General features: G+C 43.6%; 1 protein-coding gene across 1 annotated transcript in view; it reads right to left on the bottom strand.

Annotated features, from left to right (window-relative positions):
• pola1 (polymerase (DNA directed), alpha 1) overlaps positions 1 to 19974 on the bottom strand; it is a 59670-nt gene that overhangs the window by 4782 nt on the left and 34914 nt on the right. The window contains exons 35-36 of the mRNA XM_069667280.1: positions 13055 to 13171; positions 4430 to 4526 (exon numbers count right to left, since the gene is read on the bottom strand). Coding sequence (XP_069523381.1) covers positions 4430 to 4526; positions 13055 to 13171 — 214 coding nt within the window. The remainder of the gene's footprint in view (positions 1 to 4429; positions 4527 to 13054; positions 13172 to 19974) is intronic.

Raw genomic sequence — 19974 nt, 5'->3', positions numbered from 1 at the left:
ATGTTGGGCTATTTTACATTAATGGGCTTTATTGTGCATTTTGAGCACACATGTAAACACATTCAGACTGCTGAATGGCTGCGGCAGGTATCATCTGAAAAACATGGCTGTAAAAGTGCTGTTCCAGTCTTATATTCTTGATTGTTATCCTCATGTTCCCACTGAATTTAGCACGTTGACGCAGGATTTCTGTCCCGGGAAGACGCGCTAATAAATGTCTCTTTTCTGCTGCATCACCGCCTGACCTCACGAACGCCCCATAAATAGGGCTAGTAAACAATAGTACGCACAAATAACTCATTATACTCTTTGGTAAGCAGCATGGAGGCCAGTGAAGATGTTACAGTGATTAGGTCTTTTTTGTATCTATTACTCGGCGCTGACAAATTTGGAACAGTGTTCGAGCGCTGCTCGGACGGAGACGGACAGAATTTGTAGCTCCGCAGAGCAATGCGCGTCAGGGCGGAGATTAGCGTGTCGACCCGGGTTTTGTGTTCACATTGTTGCCCATCGGAGCCGAGGCGATAATAACCCAGCTCTACTGAAGAGTCATTTGACCCGGGTCTGAATGCCGATTGTAAGCCAAAAAAGCCGGGTGTCAGCGGGTTTTTTGAAGTTGTCATCACATGAAGTTAACAAGCATCTTGTTTTCTAAAAACACCAGGGACCTAAATCATCCATTTCTATCAGTCGCTGTCAGCTCTTCTTTCAGGTTAGCAAACCTCTGATGCAAGGAGTGCAAAGTGGTGTTGGAGGTCAGAGGTCAGAGCAGAATCATGAGATGGGTACGGATGCCAGCGCGTTGCACGGATCACATTTACACTTGCATCAAAACACAAAGCGAGCTAGATGTGTTCAGAGGCAGACCTTGCATTAACATGTGTTCTTCATTATTAGGATACTGTGTTCAGATTGCATTTAACACCAGGTGTAAATACACTTGTTGGGGACTATTTTCCGACGTGGATGAACACACATTTGGGCAAGTATTAACAGTTTGTTACCACGTTGCAACAGAGTGGGGCAGCAGCTTTCGATCGGAAGGTTGGTGGTTCGATCCCCAGTGTCCTTGGGCAACACACTGAATGTGATGTGATTGACAATGGTCGCAAGACTTACAATCACAAACAGTGCTCATAAATCTCAACAGGTATACATGCACACACTCCCACAGGGGCAACACTCACCCCACAGACACACACAACAGAGTGCAGTATGGTGTATAGGACTGTACGTCTCCTCCCTGTAATCGGAGCTGTGTGGCCCCTGGGTGTGTAATGCAGTAATATGGGGTATTACTGCCCCAGGACAGAGCGATAACACCTTCAACCTATACTTTATCGCAGCATGACAGTGTGTATACATGCATCCTCCTGCATTTCAGGAAACTAGTGATATGAATTATATGAAGGTGTCAGACCACACACGTGCTGACACACACAGAGCTGGAGCTGGGTTAAAACATCAGTGGCATCTTCTGGGCACTTTGGGTTATTCGTGCGCTCTCCTGATGTGCAACTCGCTTCAGTCCGATATTACAATGCATTATAGTGGCCGTCACCGTAACAGAGGAAACTTGTTGTGACTGTTAACTGGGCGTCTCGTCGGGATGCGGTCTTTCAAACAGATTCGGGGGATGATGTAGGGATAAGTAAGAAGTGGAGAGGTCTAGTGCAAAGGAAACCAAACCTTTAAATGATGATTTGATGGACTGGCAGCGCACAGGACAAATCGTTTGCTTCTGGACCGATAGATCCAGAAACAAGTAACCATTAAAACCCACAGCAGTGTTCCCCTAATCTAGGGTTGTCATAATCCCAGAAATATAAACTTTTAATAGGCTACTAGTAAAAAAACAATAGTCGATACCTGTTTCGATACCACGGCAACAAAAAGAAAGAACTCTTAGGTTCCAAAAATGTATTATCTTCTTGTTTTAAATGTTTTCTTACACACAGCGCTGGTACAGAAACACTCACAGAACACATACCAGCTCATTTGACACACTGTTAACGGCAATGAAAGGCTTAATGAGCAGGATTTTCCTAAAAAATAATGTTGATTATTTTTCGATATTGTCCCAAGTTGTGTCTGTATCTGCAGAGAACCCGCCCTTTATCTGTATTTTCTCATTTTCGTCTAATTCTGCTTTGTTTGGGACAATTCAGGGTGTCAATAATTGTGCAGTGGTGTTCGGCTCAGAGCCAACAATCCGCAGGTCAGGACTAAAAGAAGACGTAGAGACCAGGTGACATCGCCGTCTCTCTGCTCTGCTCTCTGTCTGTCTGCAACAGACGCTGACGTAACCTGTTCGTCTTTTACAAGACGCTAATCTCTATTTTCAGATTCTGCATAGAAATGTAGAATCTGTAGGCAGGGACGTGGATTTTAGGGACGGGAAGTGTTCTGGTTTTCAGTTTGTAGTACGCTTGTAGTCCGAGTAATGCAGACCAATCACGTATCAGCAGGCTGCGGCGAATGCAGGAAAAACAATCAGCGTGGAGAGCAAAAGCAGGCAGAGCGTAATGCGACGTGATGACATCCCGGCGATTTACCTTCTTATTAATCTCTATAAACAGACATCGGCATGCTAACAGCTAACAACGAACACATCAGAAATGATCGACCTCTGACCTCTGTTCAACAAACGAGCATTTTAAAAATAGCTTTGTTCTCCTCTTGAGGACAAAGCTTCATTTTCACTTTTTTCTAATCTGCATCGTGAGGTCAGACCCGTTAAGGCTGTATTTTTGTTTAAATTATGCTTCTGTATGTTTATTTGTTTATTAATAGACAGTTTGACCTCCTAAGGCCTGAGGAAGGTTGATTGGCTATCTAAACCATATTACCAAGGTTTGTTTTACTCTAAAAATTACTCAACCAACCAAGTTTGGGAAGGTAATACGTTGGAATATCACTCACTGGTCGCATAGTGATAATTGACACTTTATTTTGAAGGGTCTCAAGCCCAAAATGTTGGGAACCTCAGCTCTACGCCGCAAGGTTAACACTTAACATTCAAAGTGTTTGAACATGAAACAGTAAGAGGACACAGAGCACATATGAAACATCCGATCTGGTGTCGGAGGACAACAAAATGCTTTTAGTCGTTAAACAAAATGTTTATACGCTTCACAACCATGCAGCAAGCGTTACACACTGTACTCTCTGCTTTCTATACGTACAGTAAACTGAGCGACACTTTCCCGCACGGTAAAGAATGCATTGTAGAGAGAAGAGATGAAAAAAGAAACACCGCACAGGAACATAAAGAAAGGCGGAGAGTCAGGAATTGATTGGCGATGATTTCTTGCATCTGGGCAAGGACAGAAATAAAAGAAAGCAAAAATGGAGGCTATAATCATGTTAGTACTCCTTCCCTTCCTCCCCCCTCCTCTACATCGGTCCAATCCCTCTATTTCAGCTCCCTCCGTCCTCTGAGTGGTCATCTGTTGATTACACGTTATATTTACCTCTGCTGTCTCACTCCTCGGCTGCCTCGCTCAGGTCCGGGCTGGCACACACACTTTCAGGCATACATACATAAATAACATACATACATAAATATTTAATCAAATAAATAAATCACTCGGCCCGGCAGCCCTTTCTAATCAAGTGACATCAATCAGGGAGAACTATGGGTAAAGAGGCCTCGTGGCTGATGCCTACTGAGCGCGCCCAGAGCGCTGGAGTAGCGTCTATTTGAGTCCAAGGGGGGAAATATACGCTCCATGTCCCATTATAGGAGAAGGGCTATCCTTTCGTCAGCGCGCCCATTACTCCCCCTATCATTTCCCCAAATCTAAAACCTGTTTTCAATCAACACAGCCAAACGAGTGCCTGTCCAAGAGAGGGAGAGGGAGAGAGAGGAAGGAGCGAGAGAGCAAAGGAGAGAAAGCGGCAGAGATGGACAGTGAGGGTAGGGGTAGAGGGAAAGCGATCGAGGGCTCTTTCCTTCTTTCTTCCAGTGATTGGAGCGTTTTGCATTCTGTATGTGTGTGTGATTGAATCCGTCTCCTAAATTAGGGCTGTCGACTCGAGGAGCTGAATGTCCTTAACCCCCCCTCCCCGCATCCAACGCTCCATACTCCCCTGCTTGTGTGTGTATGTGTGTCACATCATTGGTGAATATTGTAAGTGCAGCCCGGGGTAAAAGGTTTACGTTGAGCCATTGATTGCTAATGCTATGTTGTGTATGTGTGTTTGTGAGGACGCATTGTCAGGACATCAAAATTCAAACTTGAAAAGCCGTCGCGGTAACTTGATTTCTGCTGAAAAGGCGGAGCGGCAGAATAATAAAGTCAGAAATGAATAAAATATGATCTCATTTAAAAAAGGACGCCTGTTTTCTGTTTGTGCTAAACTTCAAGAACACTTTTAAAAGTTAGAGCTAACAGCACAGCGACATGTATGCGTGTGTGGTTCTTACGTCTCTCCTCAGGCGGCAGCACTTTGGCACACGCATGTTCCCAGTCGAAGATGAACCTGTAGAAGCAGAGCTGGTTGTAGAGGGCCTTCTCGGAGTACTGCAAAGGAAACACAAGAGTAACAGATTAAAACATTGGCCTGATGAATATTAGATAAAAACTTTAGTGTGCTGTGGCGGAAAGGGAGCTTTAATTATGTCACATTTCGCGTGGCAAACCGCTCATTTGATCTGAAACAGCCGACCTGTCTCCTCTCAGCCTCCGTCCTTTCCATCTATTACTTTGTTCTTTTTCTCCAGTACTAACGCCACATTCACATTGTTCAATACTTTACATAGGGTGCGGGCAACCCCGAGTGAATTAATGAATGAATGTCAATATGACATTAATGGATAATCTGTATCATGTCATGGACGATAGCAAATGTCAGTGTTACAGATTTGTGCATGCCCCAATCAGTGACAACATCCTGGTTGCCAAATGGCTACAAATGCCACCACAAGGAGTCATGAAGTAGTGGCGTGTCGAGTCAAAATCGCAGGGAAATCTGATAAGAGCGCCGTAAATTGTAAGTTAAAATATCGATATTTGGCACCAGCATGTCAATAATTGTACTGCACGCATCAGGATGACGATATATTGCTGTATGGATATTTTGTCCCACCCCGAGTGCACGGTATAAGGAAAATCAAAAAAGATTGACGAGGTGAGAAAGAATAAAAAATAAAGGGTGCATTTCAATTTGTTTTCTCAAGATAAACTCATATAATCTGTTACATCAACAACAACACAAGTGTGCCTATAAGCTTCAAGGTTGTCCGGTCATGTTTTGACAAGCTAACTGTGTTTGTAATGTTTTCACTCCTGATCCAAAATAACACCAACGAGCAGAAGTTTCCAAAAGATCTTTGTCGACTAATATTTCCTCGCTCTTCTCTACTTTCTCAGACATCATGCTAGCTAACCTCACACTCGCCATTAAATCGTGGGAACTATTCGAGTATCTATTTCTGCACGGTATGTCCACGAATACAATGCGAGGCAAACTTACGTTCAAAGATTAATTTAATTAAACATAATCTAACATCAACATCTCTCTACACCTCGCAAAATAAACAAATAAAATAAGACTAAAATAAACTATTAACATATAATAGTATGACAGTGTGACATGTACATTTAAAGACGCTCCGTAACCAAGAGTGTGTGTGAGGACATGCGAGAGCCGCGGTAGCGCTGATTTCTTTCACATAGAATATTAATTTTAATAACCAAATATCTGTTTTTTTATTACAATTCAGTTATAAAGTCAATTTTGTTGTCAGCCCGAGTGGCAGTGACCATGTAAATATAATTTATCCTGCAGCGCTAGATTCAAATTGATCCATATCCGATCCCCTGTTTCTCTGACATCCAGTGTTTGTTCCGTATCAGCCCGACAGAGTTGCAGTGCAGGAATCCAGCCTCCACACTGTCTTTGCATTACACTGCATATACACTAGGTCAGAACCTAGCACGTGGCTGACCGCATCAGGTCAGTGTGCGCTTTTGTGGGCAATGTGTTACACGGACTGTCCTTATGAAGCAGATGGCAACGTGTTGGAAAGCAGGTGCGCGCTGCGGACGTAGGTGAGGACAGCGGACGAGAAGCGGAGGAGCAGCCCCGCCTATAAAGTATCCAGAGCCGTATGGACAGAGAGTCGCGTCAGCGGAGGTGTAATATGCTCCGCCATTGAGATGTTGCAACTCTCTCTCTCTAGGGCTCTAAAAGTACCGTCACTCACTCAGTCAAATACAGACCCGTGTGTATTGCTGACCCCGGCGGTCAGCCAAAAATAAGTGTACCTGAGAGTGTAGAGTGTAAAGAAATTGGTTGCACTGGTGATCGTCACTTTTCTCACAACAGGGTTGGCAACGTGTGCTAAGCTCAGGTGATTTTTGTAGTCAAAACACCTCAAACAGAGTGATACATCGTCTCTCTCGCTGATCGCTTCGGTTAAAGGAGTCAAATTCTCCCACTTTACTCAGATTAATAGTTTTCGCTTATCTGCTCCGTAGTTTTACATGACGCCCTCCAGTATTTGGATGAAGGAAGGTTTGGTAAATTAATCAGTTTATAAAGAGAAATACCCCTCTCTCTTTTCTCTCTTAAGTCACCAACAGAACTACTAATGCATTTTCTTTCTTGTTTGCATGAGTGAGTTATTAATTGTTTTTAGTCTAATAAAAGTGGAGATCATGACAGGGTAAAAAAAACATCCCAAACAGATGAACAAACCTGTTTACCAGTTTGAGAAACAGGCAGACTGAACGTGACTCACTCGACTGTACCTCCCTGAAAACATCTCCCTTCCTCTGTGTGACACACTAAAGCAAGAAAACAAATTTGCTTGCTTTGTTAATCTCCACTGCAATTAACCAGAGCCGCACGACAGCCTGCCAGAGCAGGAGAGAGAGAGAGAGAGAGAGAGACGGGGGAGAGAGACGGAGAGGATGAGCGATGCGGGGAGGCGGGAGGGAAGGAGAGAAGGGAAGAGAAGAGCGAAAGAGAAAGGGTAAAGATACAGAAAGAAGTGAGAGAAAGAGAGAAGCAGAGACAGGGAGGCAGGGAGAGAGAAAGAAAAGAGGGGATCGGGCCTGAAATACCCTCCCTCATAATAGTTTGTTGTGATAAGCCATTGTGAGAGAGGCATGCGAACAGCCGAGGCTGTCAATTTGATTAGCCATTATACTGCATGTTTAATTGCAGTTATTGGCTCGTCATTTCCCCGCTACGCTGGAGAGGGCACGCTAAGCCCCGACCCCACACTGCCATCAGGTGTGCGCCGAGTGCTTTATTATTACCACCAGGAAGAATCCCCCGACAATTCCTGTGTGTCACTGTGTGTGTGTGTGCGTGAGGGGAGTTTGTGTGTGCCCATTATACCTGCCAATCGACGATGTGCGTAATTGTAATTTCAGTTTTTACTGCTGTGGCATAATCAAGTGGCAAGAGTATCTAATGCAACTAAATGCAAACTATGCAAGGTGTGTGTGTGTGTGTGTGTGTGTGTGTGTGTGTGTGTGTGTACATGTGTTTAATGGCTTTCTACGGCTGCCCACATGGCACCCACAGCTGTTGACCGTTGATGCACTGCCTAGTCAACAACCAAACCATGCGCATCCCATAATGGAGCCTCGGTTACCGTTGCCAAGGTTGAACAAGCTCGGTCGGCGCAAACACTGCACGCTACTTCTTCCTCTAGAAAGTAAAACGCACACACACACACACACTGGACGCACAACACACACGTTCAAACAATGCAACGCTGATTGTGGGCGGGCCGGTCGCTGCGTACTGATTGACTGACAGGTGTCAGAAAGGCGTGGCTTAAATGTTACAGGGTTGTTATTGAATTTAGAGCCCCTCAACCCCACCTCACTCTCTCCTCTCTCACACCTCACACACACACACACACGCACGCCTACCTCGTCATTCAGCTCGGCGCTTTGTTCCTGCACTGACACCATTTCAATTTGCTCCACAAATCTGCAGCATTTTCAGCCTGACTGCCTAAGGAGCAAACCAGCTGTGAAATTGCCTCTCTCCCGGGAGCGTAGGACCCCCCAGCCCCCGCCTCGTACCCCTTGCTCCTTTGCCTCCCTCTTCCCCGGCTGACTCCCCCCCTCCACCCCGCACCCGAACCGGCACACGTACACACATCCCAGCCGCATGCACACAAACACGGTTAAGGCAACAGGACGAGGCACATGTGCGCGTGAGGAGAAAAGGAATGATGTAAAGAATAAAGGAAAAAGAAAGAGGCAGAATCATACAAATTGATCCAAATCACAGAGCAACAGTCTGAAATGGCTCGCACAATAAAGCGAGCACTCAAGACTTCCTTTAGGAGTCTTAAAAACACATCTTTTAGGGCGCGCGCACACACATCCGACCTCCAAAGAACTTTAGCGCACCGTGCTGTCGCTCAAGCACACCTGTGAGGCAGTTAATGAAAAGGTAGCCCGGTCAGACGATAGATCTCTGTGTGCATGTGAGGAAAGACAAAAACAGCTTACACCGAAAGGAAAGTGTGCAGCAACAGAGACACAAACAAGGCCTCGGCGTCACACACTTTTCCCTCCTCAGCCCCTGCAAACACGCGCCGTAAATACCGAAGCCACAACATCCCCGGCTCTCGCACAGCTGCAGAAGGAGAGAGGGAGTGAGAAAGGGAGGAGAGACGGGAGAGAAACAAACATACATTTTTCCCTCAGCTGCGAGGCCACGAGGCTTTAAAACTCTTGAGCTTTTTAGATGCGATGAGCGTTATTGCCGGTTGTGGTAGTCACGCCGATCAGCTTCACAAGACACCATAATGAGTCAATATATGTAAATCTTTACTAGGCAAACACGGCGGGAAACAAAGGCATTTAACTGGTGCTCTCGCCCGCAAGCCTCCAACGATTCAGCACCGGTAATTTCTCCCCATTGAAAGGCATAATTGCCTGCTATTTGAAGATATTCATGCTCAATTTTTGAAATTAATTTCAATTGGAGGGAAATGTAGAAATGTCAGCTCCAGTGAAAGGGATTTGATTTCAATTATCCTCGCTCAAAGGACTGTGATTTCCAAATACACTTAAGCAAAATTATGACAAGAATTTTTGTTCGGCAAAATTCAGTGTTTAAAGAGCGATTAGGCGATAATGGGGCAGCTTTGAGCCGGCAGTGAATGCAGCCGTCTCCCTCTGAAAGGCACTCAATTATCTCTGATTGCTCCCGCTATAATGTATCAAATAGAGATACCTGCTATTGCCGTAATTTGTGTGAAAATTAACATGCTGCAATTTCCACTAGAGGGAAAAAGGGAGCTCTAATGGGCGCCTGAGCGTACATCAATAAAATGAGGGGAGAGAAAGAGAGAGGCAGGGAGGGAGGGCGAGGAGGAGGAGAGAAAGAGCAAGCGGGGAGAGGAGAGAATGAGTGCGAGAGCTAAAGAGGGAGGGGAGGGAAAGAAAATGAAAAGAACGGAGAAAGGGGAAGAAAGCGTCGGATAAAAAGGGGGAAGAAAAGGAAAGTCAGGACAGAGATTTGAGACACTGTGAGAAAAAATAGACCATTTGAGTTAAGCGCTTTGGAGGGAGGGAGAGAGAGGGTGAGATGAAGAGAGGAAGAGAAAGAAATTTAATTTACTGAAAATATTACAAATTGCACCTGTGCATAACTCCCCCAAATTACCAACCAATCAAGGCAGAGTGCCTATTACTCTCCCATTACATGGAGATCAGATCACGCTCTGAATCTGTGTCCAGAGAGGGAGGGAGAGGGAGGGAGGAAGAGGCAGAGCGAGAGAGGAGAGAGGAGGGAGGAGAGGAGAGGAGAGGAGAGGCAGCGCCCACAGAGACGGTAAACGTAGCATGATGCAAGAGAGGGAAGGGAGCGCAGAGTCGCAAAACGAGACGCTGCTTCATGCATTTTGTTTGCTACAGAAAGAGGAATATGAACCTTATAATCTGATATCATCTTAATGATGTTGGATAATTGAGGGAGGCAAAGCGCAATAAATAGGAAGGTAACTCAAGTGATCCAGCAGGACAGCCGCGCAGATCTGATGGAGCTTCACACAAGACAAAAATGCTCGTCTTCTTCCCCCGGTTGTCTGAGGAGAGTCCGTCCACCAGCAGCTCAAACAGCCATGAATGGCCTCGAGTGCTTTGCATAATTGGCAGCAATTTAAGCAGTAAGCTGCGGGGCTATTAATCTCAATGCACCGGCCTGATTCAGATAACCGTGTTACCTAATAGTGAGCAGTCAGTGAAAGCCGGCCATGAATCGTGTTGGACACGTTTCCTGTGAGAAAAAAAGCCCCGAAACATGCATCAGCTTTGAGTAGTAGTTGCTTAACGGCACTACGGCAGGGTATTTAAACAGGCTACAGTGTGCTATGTAAATATTACATTATCTTTTCAACAGCTGAGTCAGTGTGATATATTCAACACTTAAAATTTTACTTTGTTTCTTTCCTGCAACATACAGTCTTTTATTTTGAAAATCCATAGATGTAGCGAAGGTACACAAATTCTATCTTCAACTATAAGTTCAAATACTCGTGTAAAAACACTCTGGTAGAAGTACAAGTGTTGATTGAACTTGTTAACACAAGTAAAAGTGTTAAAGTCCATGCTGTGGAAGTCGCCCCTCTGAAGGACATTTCTACCTGCTGTTTCTGTGGGAAGCAAACTGACCTTCATGTCAGATCTGTCAGCCTGTAAAACTTCCATCATTCTTACACTGGGAGATGTTGGTTGGTTCACTTTTATTTAAGTTCTCTCAGGTGGGATTTTCCTCATGATACATCTGTTGTGCGCGATATGCACTGATGGATGATTCTCTATGTGTTACAGTCTGATCCGTTTAGGTTTTAATGGGTGTTGATGTTGGAAAAGGCAGCACGGAACATTTCCCTCAAATGTAATGAAGTTTAAGAAAGCAGCCGGGTTCGATGTCAGGAGAAGTAAGTAGAGGATATTTGTGCTGAAAGGGGGTTGAAGTAAACACCTTATATCTTAAAACTCTAATAAAGTGCAGTAATGAGTGATTTGTATTTGTATCATCTGTCCACGCATTTTGTGAAAAGATGCTTATTTTGGGGGGATATTCACTCTCGAGTCTCAGGACCTAGAGCATCCCACGTTGTACAGATGTAAAGCCAGCAAATGGAAATGTGTAGTTTTTGAATACATGAATAAAATTGTCCGAAGTTTAACCTGCAGCTGGTATTCAACACAGGAAATATGAAGTAAATCCTTTTTACACTTAGAAGCCTCAACATGAAGTGTTGAGAATCGTGGTTTTCCGTTGTTCTCACGTCTTATTGATTCAGGTTTGTTATTTATTTGTTTAGCCTTTTATGCCTCTATTGACGGAGCGAGGACCGAGGATAGTGTTGGAAACAGGGAAAGAGAGAGGTGGGGACAACAGGCGGCAAAGAACCGAGGATGGCAGTTGAATCCAGGGGCCGCCGCATCGAGGACTACAGCCTCTGTTTTAGCCGCTGAGCTAAACCGGCGGACAGGTCTCTTCCCTTTCGACATGAACAGATGTGATAAAGATTTAGTCAGGCCTTCGTGTACTGGAGGGGAACGGCCTCAACCAGGGAAGTCAGGACACCACAGAAGAATCTTTACTCCCTTGAGTGGCCACATCTAATTCAAAGCTTTTTGATTAATGCCACAGAATCTCAAGTCATGATGTCCCATGTTGATGAAGACTTTGTTTTCTAATTTTCAAAGGTTTTCACTTTTTTGGGGGCATTTTCCCTTTATTAGATACGGCAGCTGAAGACAGAAATATGGGGAGAGGAGAGTGGGGAATGACCTGCAGGAAAAGGGCAGAGGGCGGGAGTCCAACTGGCAGACGCTGCGTCGAGGACTGTGGCCTCGGTACATGGGGGAACACACAGTCCTTACAAAACGTTTTGAATCGAATTCATAGGTCATTTTAATGTTGTAAAAGGTAAATAGGAGGTTTAAAATGATTCAATTAATAACATTGTGATGCATGTTATCAATCAGATCAGCCAGAAGAGGCTTATATATGTGTGTTAGCAAAGCAGAATTCACTAAAGCTTCCTCTCCATGCTTAGCTCGCTCCTTTAACCTTTAAGGGTCCTGCTGGAAGACTAAACTTTGCCTCTTTATATTACAGATTTGTCAGTGTTTGATTTTTCTGTACTCGTCTTTTTCTTTGTGTTTTTATATCCAGAAAAAATTTCCGGCAACTTCATGTAAAGCACCTTCTGATCTAAGTTGTTTTAGATTGTCCTCATCATCAGTCGTCATTAAAAGAATATATAATGAAGCATAGGGAACAGACATTGCGCTTTAGGAGGAGCAGGTAAAGCAGAAAGGGTGCGCGAGTGACCACCGAGAGTTAAATGTTTTATTCAGCCTGCAGTTTAAAGTGCCACGGCCCTCAGGCACAGCAATGGCCGCCCTAAGTGGCTACAGTGACAGCAGAAATTGGCCTTCTGGTTTACAACCTGTCGCCACAGAGTCAGACAGAGCAAAGCAGCCGCAGAGGGGACAGATGGGAGCAGATAAAAAAGTGACAAGAGAGTTAAGGTTGAGACGGGAACGTTGAGAACGGGACGGAGAAAGAGAGGACAAAAAAAAAAATAGATTGAACCGTCACGCTCAAATTGAAAGGAAGAGTGTTTCTTTTAAATCCAGTGGTCAAGCTAACAAAGCGTTCAGCAGAGCCGGACAGACTGACGCTCCTAATGGTTTAACTAGCAGCCGGCTCTTAGTGCCTACACACGTACAGGACGGTATGTGAGTGCACGGACACACTGTCACACTAACACTCAGACACAAGGGAGGATTACTTTTATCATAGTGTGTGTATATAAGGTGAAATGTGATACTAATGAGTTAAGATGTACAGCACATATGTGGGGAGAGAATTCAGCTCCATAGCACCATCACCTGGACAAAATGTACAGAATCCAACAGGGTGCTTTGGTGTGTGAATCTCAAGCTCAGGCCACAGTGTGTGCGTACATGTTTGTTACTCCCTCTGTATGTTAAAATTCAGAGTCATGCGTGCGTTTAGGTGTGAATTCAGATGTTTGCGGTCGTGTTACCTCGGGTCTGAGGGTCGCTCTGGTGCAGGCGGGGCAGATGGGTCCGTGACGGGAGAAGGCGATGGGCAGACGTCTGATCCTGTTCTGGCAGGCCTGGTCCTCGCACACCAGCCAGCCCTACGAGAGACACATCAGGAGAAATGAGTTCAAAAACTGTGAAACTTTAGCAGACGTGCAACAGTAAGACTTATAAATTATAAAACTGTTTGAGAATTGATTTAGTCGTTGTATTTTCAGCAAACAGTCTCTGGTAGCAGCTTCTCAAAAGTAAGAATTTGCTGCTTTTATATCTATCATTTCACTGTACTGAATATTTTGGGAATAGTATTTTCTCTTCTTCTCTTCACTTTTTTTGGCCTTTTATTCCTTTATTTACAGAGAGGACAGTGGATAGCGTTGGAGACAGGGTAGGAGAGAGAGTGGGGATGACACGCAGCAAAGGGCTGAGGACAGGAGCCAAACCCGGGGCCGTCACATCGATGACTGTAGCTTCTGTACGTGGTACGCCGATTTAAACGCTGAGCAAAACTGACGCTCATTTATTTTTCTTAAAGATTATTTATTTAAAGGAAAGCTGAAGAGAGACAGGAAATGTGGGGAGCAGAGAGCGGGGAATGACATGCACCAAATGAATGAACATGCGGTCAGTGCGACGAGGACTGTAACCTCTGTACACGCGCCGCCGATTTAACTGCTGAGCTAAACCGACGCCGCAAAACTAAACATTTTAAAGACATTCATTTGACACTAAATGATAAATTCATGAAAAGATAATAAACAGATAAATAGCCAATGAGACAAATTTTAGTTTTGTAAAGGTGATATTTTTGCCCTTTTTGTCGTCTATGATAGGACAGTGGATAGAGTCAGGAAGTATATAAAAGAGTGGGGCTGACATGCACCAAAGTAGTGCTAATCAAGGTGACAGGTTGTCCCAAGTGTTTGAATCTGCATCATTTCCCTCTCTTTACATTTTTACTTGTGTAATGTCCGGATTCTCTACCTTGGATAATCTAGCCTGGACTCTCCCACCAATTCTCCCCACCTTTGTAGCCACAGCGACTCTTTGTCTCCGGTAAAAGTGTGTTCATACATCTGTCCTAACCCGCTTTGCGATAATGCAGTCGTGTTGTTGTCAAGCTGCCGCTTCAGGACATCGTCACCTGTACGGCTGGGTCAGATTCAGGGGGATCTGCACACGTCTCTCAACCAGAACCAGGAATGCACTGCTTGTATTTGACGGAGAGATTAAACGCACATTTAGGGAACATATCATGGATTTTGATTGTCAGACAGCATACTCTCCAGTCTTGTCGCATTAACGACAGCAAAACATACGCGTCAGCAGAGTTTTTATGATCAAAGATCTGTTTTTAGCTCATCAACGTCCCGTCGTCATCATGTAAACGAAATTAACACTGCTCCAACAGACCTGTACCTGGGACTTTGCGCTTTAACCACCGAGCGTAACCTGCTCCCTAAAGTTGAATTTCTATACTTGAGGTGACCACAGAGGACTGTGACGGGCAAAAACAGACCTCGACCAGTCTGGTTTTTGCTGCTCAGAAGAAGAAACTAAACAATATCACACAATAAAGTAAAAAAACAACACTTTTAAGCAAAATCCCTGTATTTAAATTACTGCAAAATCTGTCTATTTGACTCAAAATTATCCTTTCAAGTCCATACATATATGTATAGGGTACATTTCCATCAGACGAGAGCTTGCCTCTAGTTTCCAATGTGATAACTTTTTAAGATGTGCTCGTGTCGACATTTTCTTTGTTGATAAAGCTGTTCTTAAAAATTGCCTGAAAAAAAAAAAACAACCCGTTTCAGGTAATGAGGAAATTTCGCTGAAAATTGTAGCTCCGATTAAGGTGCTCTAATTCTGCTCGACAGAGGTGACAAGAAAAGTAGTGCGAGCAGGAAAATAGAGGGGTTGTAAAACAGAAAAAAACAAGCGACACGAGACAGGTGAAGAAAAGGAGCAGAGGTTTACATCTGACTTACTTCCACCCCGCTGTCTCTCTCTCTCTTTACATTTGAGTATCTTCAGCTGCCGTGTGTCGGGGTCCTGCTCTGTGAGTACTTGTCAGACAGGCAGAGCAGTGGACAGCCAAAACGGCAGTAGTTAGGACCCCCTGCGGTGAGGTAGTGACCCTGGGCAGGTGCGGTGGTCTAACCCTCTCAATCTCGCTGTATTCTTCCAGACCCCTCCTCCCCCTCCGCTTCTTATGCCCCGTCATTACTAAGGGAGGCTTAAAGGGGAGGGGGTTAATGCCCAACTAATGACAGAGCATAAGACCCACCACCATCAACGCCTTTTGCTGCTTTCCTCCGTCTTTCTATCTACGCTTCCTTTCATTCACTCAAAATAAACCCCCTCCAAACCGCCGCACCTGTCCGTCTCTCCACATCCCCCTCACGCAAACACTTTGTGTCTGATTGATTTTTATGTTCGTCTTTGTCTCCGCTCCTGATCACTTTTTAGCAGCAGCAGCTACAAAAGAAATGGTAAAGATTTTTTTTCCCTTTATAGCCGACTGTACAGCATATATATATATATATATATATATATATAAACCCTTCCCCACTGTTCAGCTACGTTCAATAACCTTTCAAGGTAAGAACCGGCTAGAACAAAGTGAGGCTGGTTACTTGCATCTCCGCGTGACTCTTTGAAGTGACTCTTAAACATCGCACAGATGAAGCTCTATAAAGTTTGTTGTAAGAAAAAATATATTCTACAAGTCAATATTTAGTGAAAGGTCGCTTTAGGAGCACAAGCCTGGGCTGTAACACCTGGAATATGCAACTTTCCCTATAACGTGCAGAGCTGCTCAAACTTTGTGAACTCACCTGAGGACACAGGGAGAGCGAGCTGCAGCTTTAGTTCATTCAGTCAGAGCTCAGGTCTGAAGTGTTTGCCACTGAGGGACATGAACACACCTTTTTAGGCCTTCACATGTAACGTTCGCTTTAAGTTTGCATTCATTGTCTGAAAAGGAACATTTGGTCATGTATAATTTGCTAGCCCTATTAGCACAAGTCGTTGTGATGATACCAGAGCGGAGATTAGCCTGCTAATCCTTTAGTTGAACGCATTATTCACGGCTCATCACTGTGTGATGTTATTTCTTTTAGTTATCAAGGGAAACTGCAGCTAAAACTGCTGTAAAATAAGTTGATTTAATATTTACTTTAACTTGGAATGTATGACGGGGCTGTTGTCCATACAGTCCGCTACCGCTGTGGCGTTTGACAACGTTAATTGAAGGTTGTTCAATAAATGCATTTGAAATTGCACTTGCTTTCCATTGTTGGTTATTTGTTTACAATAATGTAAAAGTGTTAGATAGTAATGTTCTCTTACAGACTATTTCTGGGCTTACTGCTGGCGATTACTTGTTCATAAGGTTATTCCATGACTCAAATATTGAGATTACTAGAAATGCCCATCCCTAATAGATACATAGAGATAGACAGATATAAAGTTATAGAGATAGATACATAGAGATATAGTAAGAGAGAGATAGAGAGAGAACTTTAGAGATAGATATACATGCATAGAGATATAGATACTTATATATAGATAGAGAGAGAGATATAGAGACATATAGAGAGAGATAGATGGATAAAGATAATACTTTATTGTCACACCAAGTCTAAAATATTTCTTGCATTGCAGCAGCTCCATTTGCAGCATTAAAGTTAATGACAGGATACAAAATACAAACATTTGCTATCACTGGAGACTATTCACCGTCCTTTAATGTACTTTTGATCTGGGATTTAGCTCCATATTGAATTTTAGGATGGATTAGTGAACAAAGAGTGCTTCAGTCTAACCTTATTAGAACACTGTATCTCCAGTGTGATGTAATCAGAGCGCGGTTTGGGTCAGACACAATGCTGTGTGTCAGTCTTAACATGTTCTTATTGTTGGCTGATTCATGATGTAATTATGTTACCTTATATGAAACAGGCTGCTATCATTTAGTATTTTATACTGTGAAGACTTTTATTTTGAAATTTAAGTCTAGAGTTAAACAGTAACACTAACTTTTCTTTTATTATTACAACCATGCAACTATACAGAAAATGTAAGACGAGGCGGTGGGAGGAGAGCTTAAGGCAGCCACACCCACACGCATACCCACACGCATATTCTCTCCGAAAGACCAATCTCCTCTAAATTGCAACCAAAAACACACGCTTACACACACACACACACACACACACACACACACACACACACACACACACACACACACACACACACACACACACACACACACACACACACACACACACACACACACACACATATGTCCCAAATCAATTAGAAAGTCCCAGAGTTCACAGCTTTACCCACAAACCCCAGCGCCAGGACTAATTATCCAAACACCTCTGCCAGTCTTGAACAAAAAGCCGAGCATCATGGGAAAAGAGATCGCTTCGGCCTCTCTGGTAAAGACATACACAGTATAATGGTTCCAAATAAAAATAAGACACACGAGAGCGACACAGAGAGGACTAAACACAAGGAGCACACAAGGGAAGAGGAAGGAGAGGGAAAAAAAGTCTAATTGAGGCATTTCGCCGGAGCGAGGGTGGGTGAGGGGGGGGGGGGGGGTGTACAGTCGGACGTGAGAGAATAAAGGCTCATAATTGCATAATTATAGCAGTGGATACCTGACACACTGAATGCAGACGTCAAATGAGTTCCACATAATTTAACCAAACAGAGGCGAGACCAGGCCGCGACAGGGCCCACCGCGAAATCTACCCTCTCTCTGCTGCCTCTTCTTTGTCTGCTCGCTCAGTTTAAACACCCTCATCTCTTCATAAACCTCTCACACTTACTGTACGAGGCTGGACACTCTGTGGACACTAATTTACAAGTAGTTTAAAATATTCTGTAGTCTGTGTGGCTGTTTTTTGACACTTAAACTCCTCACTACGACAGTTTGTTTAAAGGTTGGTCGATATTTATTATAATCAACCGATAAATTAGATTAAGTATGCGTTATTTAAGTCATTTTTCAAGCAAAATAATCCAGAAATGTTGATCAAATACAATTTTTTTAACCAATTTCTCCACATTTTCTTCAGTTGTCGTGGCCTTTTTTTCCATATTAAATACCTATTTTTGTACTAATTGTTTTTCCATTAAGTGTCAGGAAATACTGATAAATTCTCCTCCCAATATCCACGAGCACATGGTGACATCACTAAATGTCTTCTTTCAACCAACAATCGTCTAACCCGTATAAATATTAATTTCAATATCATACAGGTCGAAAAAAGCCTGCAACTTTTTACATGAGACAACCTGGAATCCTTTACTGGAAACATGACTTCAATAGTTAATCAACAGCAAAAAAAACAGCCGATTCCTTTTGATTGACCGATGAATAATCGACTTATCTCTGCAGCTTTGCTTTAGACATAACATTTAACTCTGGAGAAATGGAGATTATAATTTTTCTTACTATCTAAATAATAATAATAAACTGAACTGGGCAAAAAGATATTTTAGTTTGCTGCCCCCTTTACTTGGAACCAATTAAAAAAACACCTGGAACTTAAAGAATGTGTCTCATGATGCTTTTAAGGGGATCTTGAATAATTTAGAGGCGTTGACGCAGGTTTTTCAGACCTGGGAAGACCCACTTACAAATGCCGATTGTCTTTTTTCCCATTGCCAGTGGAATATACTCCTGTTGGTCTCTTTTCTGCTGCGTCACCGTCTGACGTCACAAACGTGCACATTACAGGGTTAGTAAACGGAAGATGTTACGGTGGTTAGGTCTCATTCAGTCTGTTTAACAAACTCTGCGCCGACAAATGTGGAACGATGTTCGAGCGCTGCTCGGACGGAGATGGATGGAATTTGTAGCCGAGATGACGAGGAGTTGCAGAAGTTACCGAAAGAGCATAGCATCGCGCCTGAAAGGGTGTGAGATTAGCATGTCGACACGGGTTTTGTGTTCCCATCAATCCCGGGTCTACTGCAGAGTCATGTGACCCGGGTCTGAATGCTGATTGTAGCCTTTCCCAGTAAGCAAAAAAGCCGGGTGTTAGCGGGTCTCTGCCCAGTGGGAAAGCGGTAAATTTGTAGCTGAGATGACGAGGAGTCGCAGAAGTTACCGACGGAGCATAACATTGCGCCAGAAACGGTGTGAGATTAGCGTGTTGACACAGGTTTTGTGTTCCCATCAATGCCGATTGGAGACGAGGCGATTAATTACCCGGGTCTACTGCAGAGTCATGTGACCCGGGTCTGAATGCCGATTGTAGCCTTTCCCAGTAAGCAAAAAAAGCCGGGTGTTAGCGGGTCTCTGCCCAGTGGGAAAGCGGTTAAAGTTTGACTGGTTGCACTTGTTATTTTGCTCCTTTCTTGTATTACAGTCATGTATCCTGTGTTATGTTTGTATGTATGGCTGCTCATTGCTTGTTAGAAACGTTGTTAAATGTGCTGCTGCCTGTCTTTGCCAGGACACTCTTAGCTTTTTTCCTGGTTAAATAAAGGTTTAATAAAAACGATGATTGATTAAATGAAATTGATTGTATAAACGATCAATAGTGGCCACCTTGGTGTGAACTTTTCCCATCTTGTCCGAGTCAGGCTATGTAAAAAATGCAACAACCAACATTCATTTAAAGAGCATCAACACTGAAAACAACTTGAAATGAAATTGATAGTTTTAAAGTTCAGAAATCTTCACTTCACTTTCAGGACCTTAAAAAATAACATAAAAAAACAAGCAAATTACTAAATTATCAAAACAGTTTCTGATTAATGTTCTCTTAACCAACTTATCTGTTCATTGACTCAGCTCTATTGTTACTGTTAACAATGTGGAGAAGCCTCTTTGACATGACTCCTGTAGCAGAGGAATCCACCTGCCACA

The sequence above is a fragment of the Semicossyphus pulcher genome, unplaced genomic scaffold (assembly GCF_022749685.1).
Source record: "Semicossyphus pulcher isolate SPU_LCO1_2020_fin unplaced genomic scaffold, fSemPul1.0.p SCAF_18, whole genome shotgun sequence".
NCBI lineage: Eukaryota > Metazoa > Chordata > Actinopteri > Labriformes > Labridae > Semicossyphus > Semicossyphus pulcher.
Note: the sequence above shows the minus strand (reverse complement) of the source record. Positions and strands in the feature narration are given on the sequence as shown.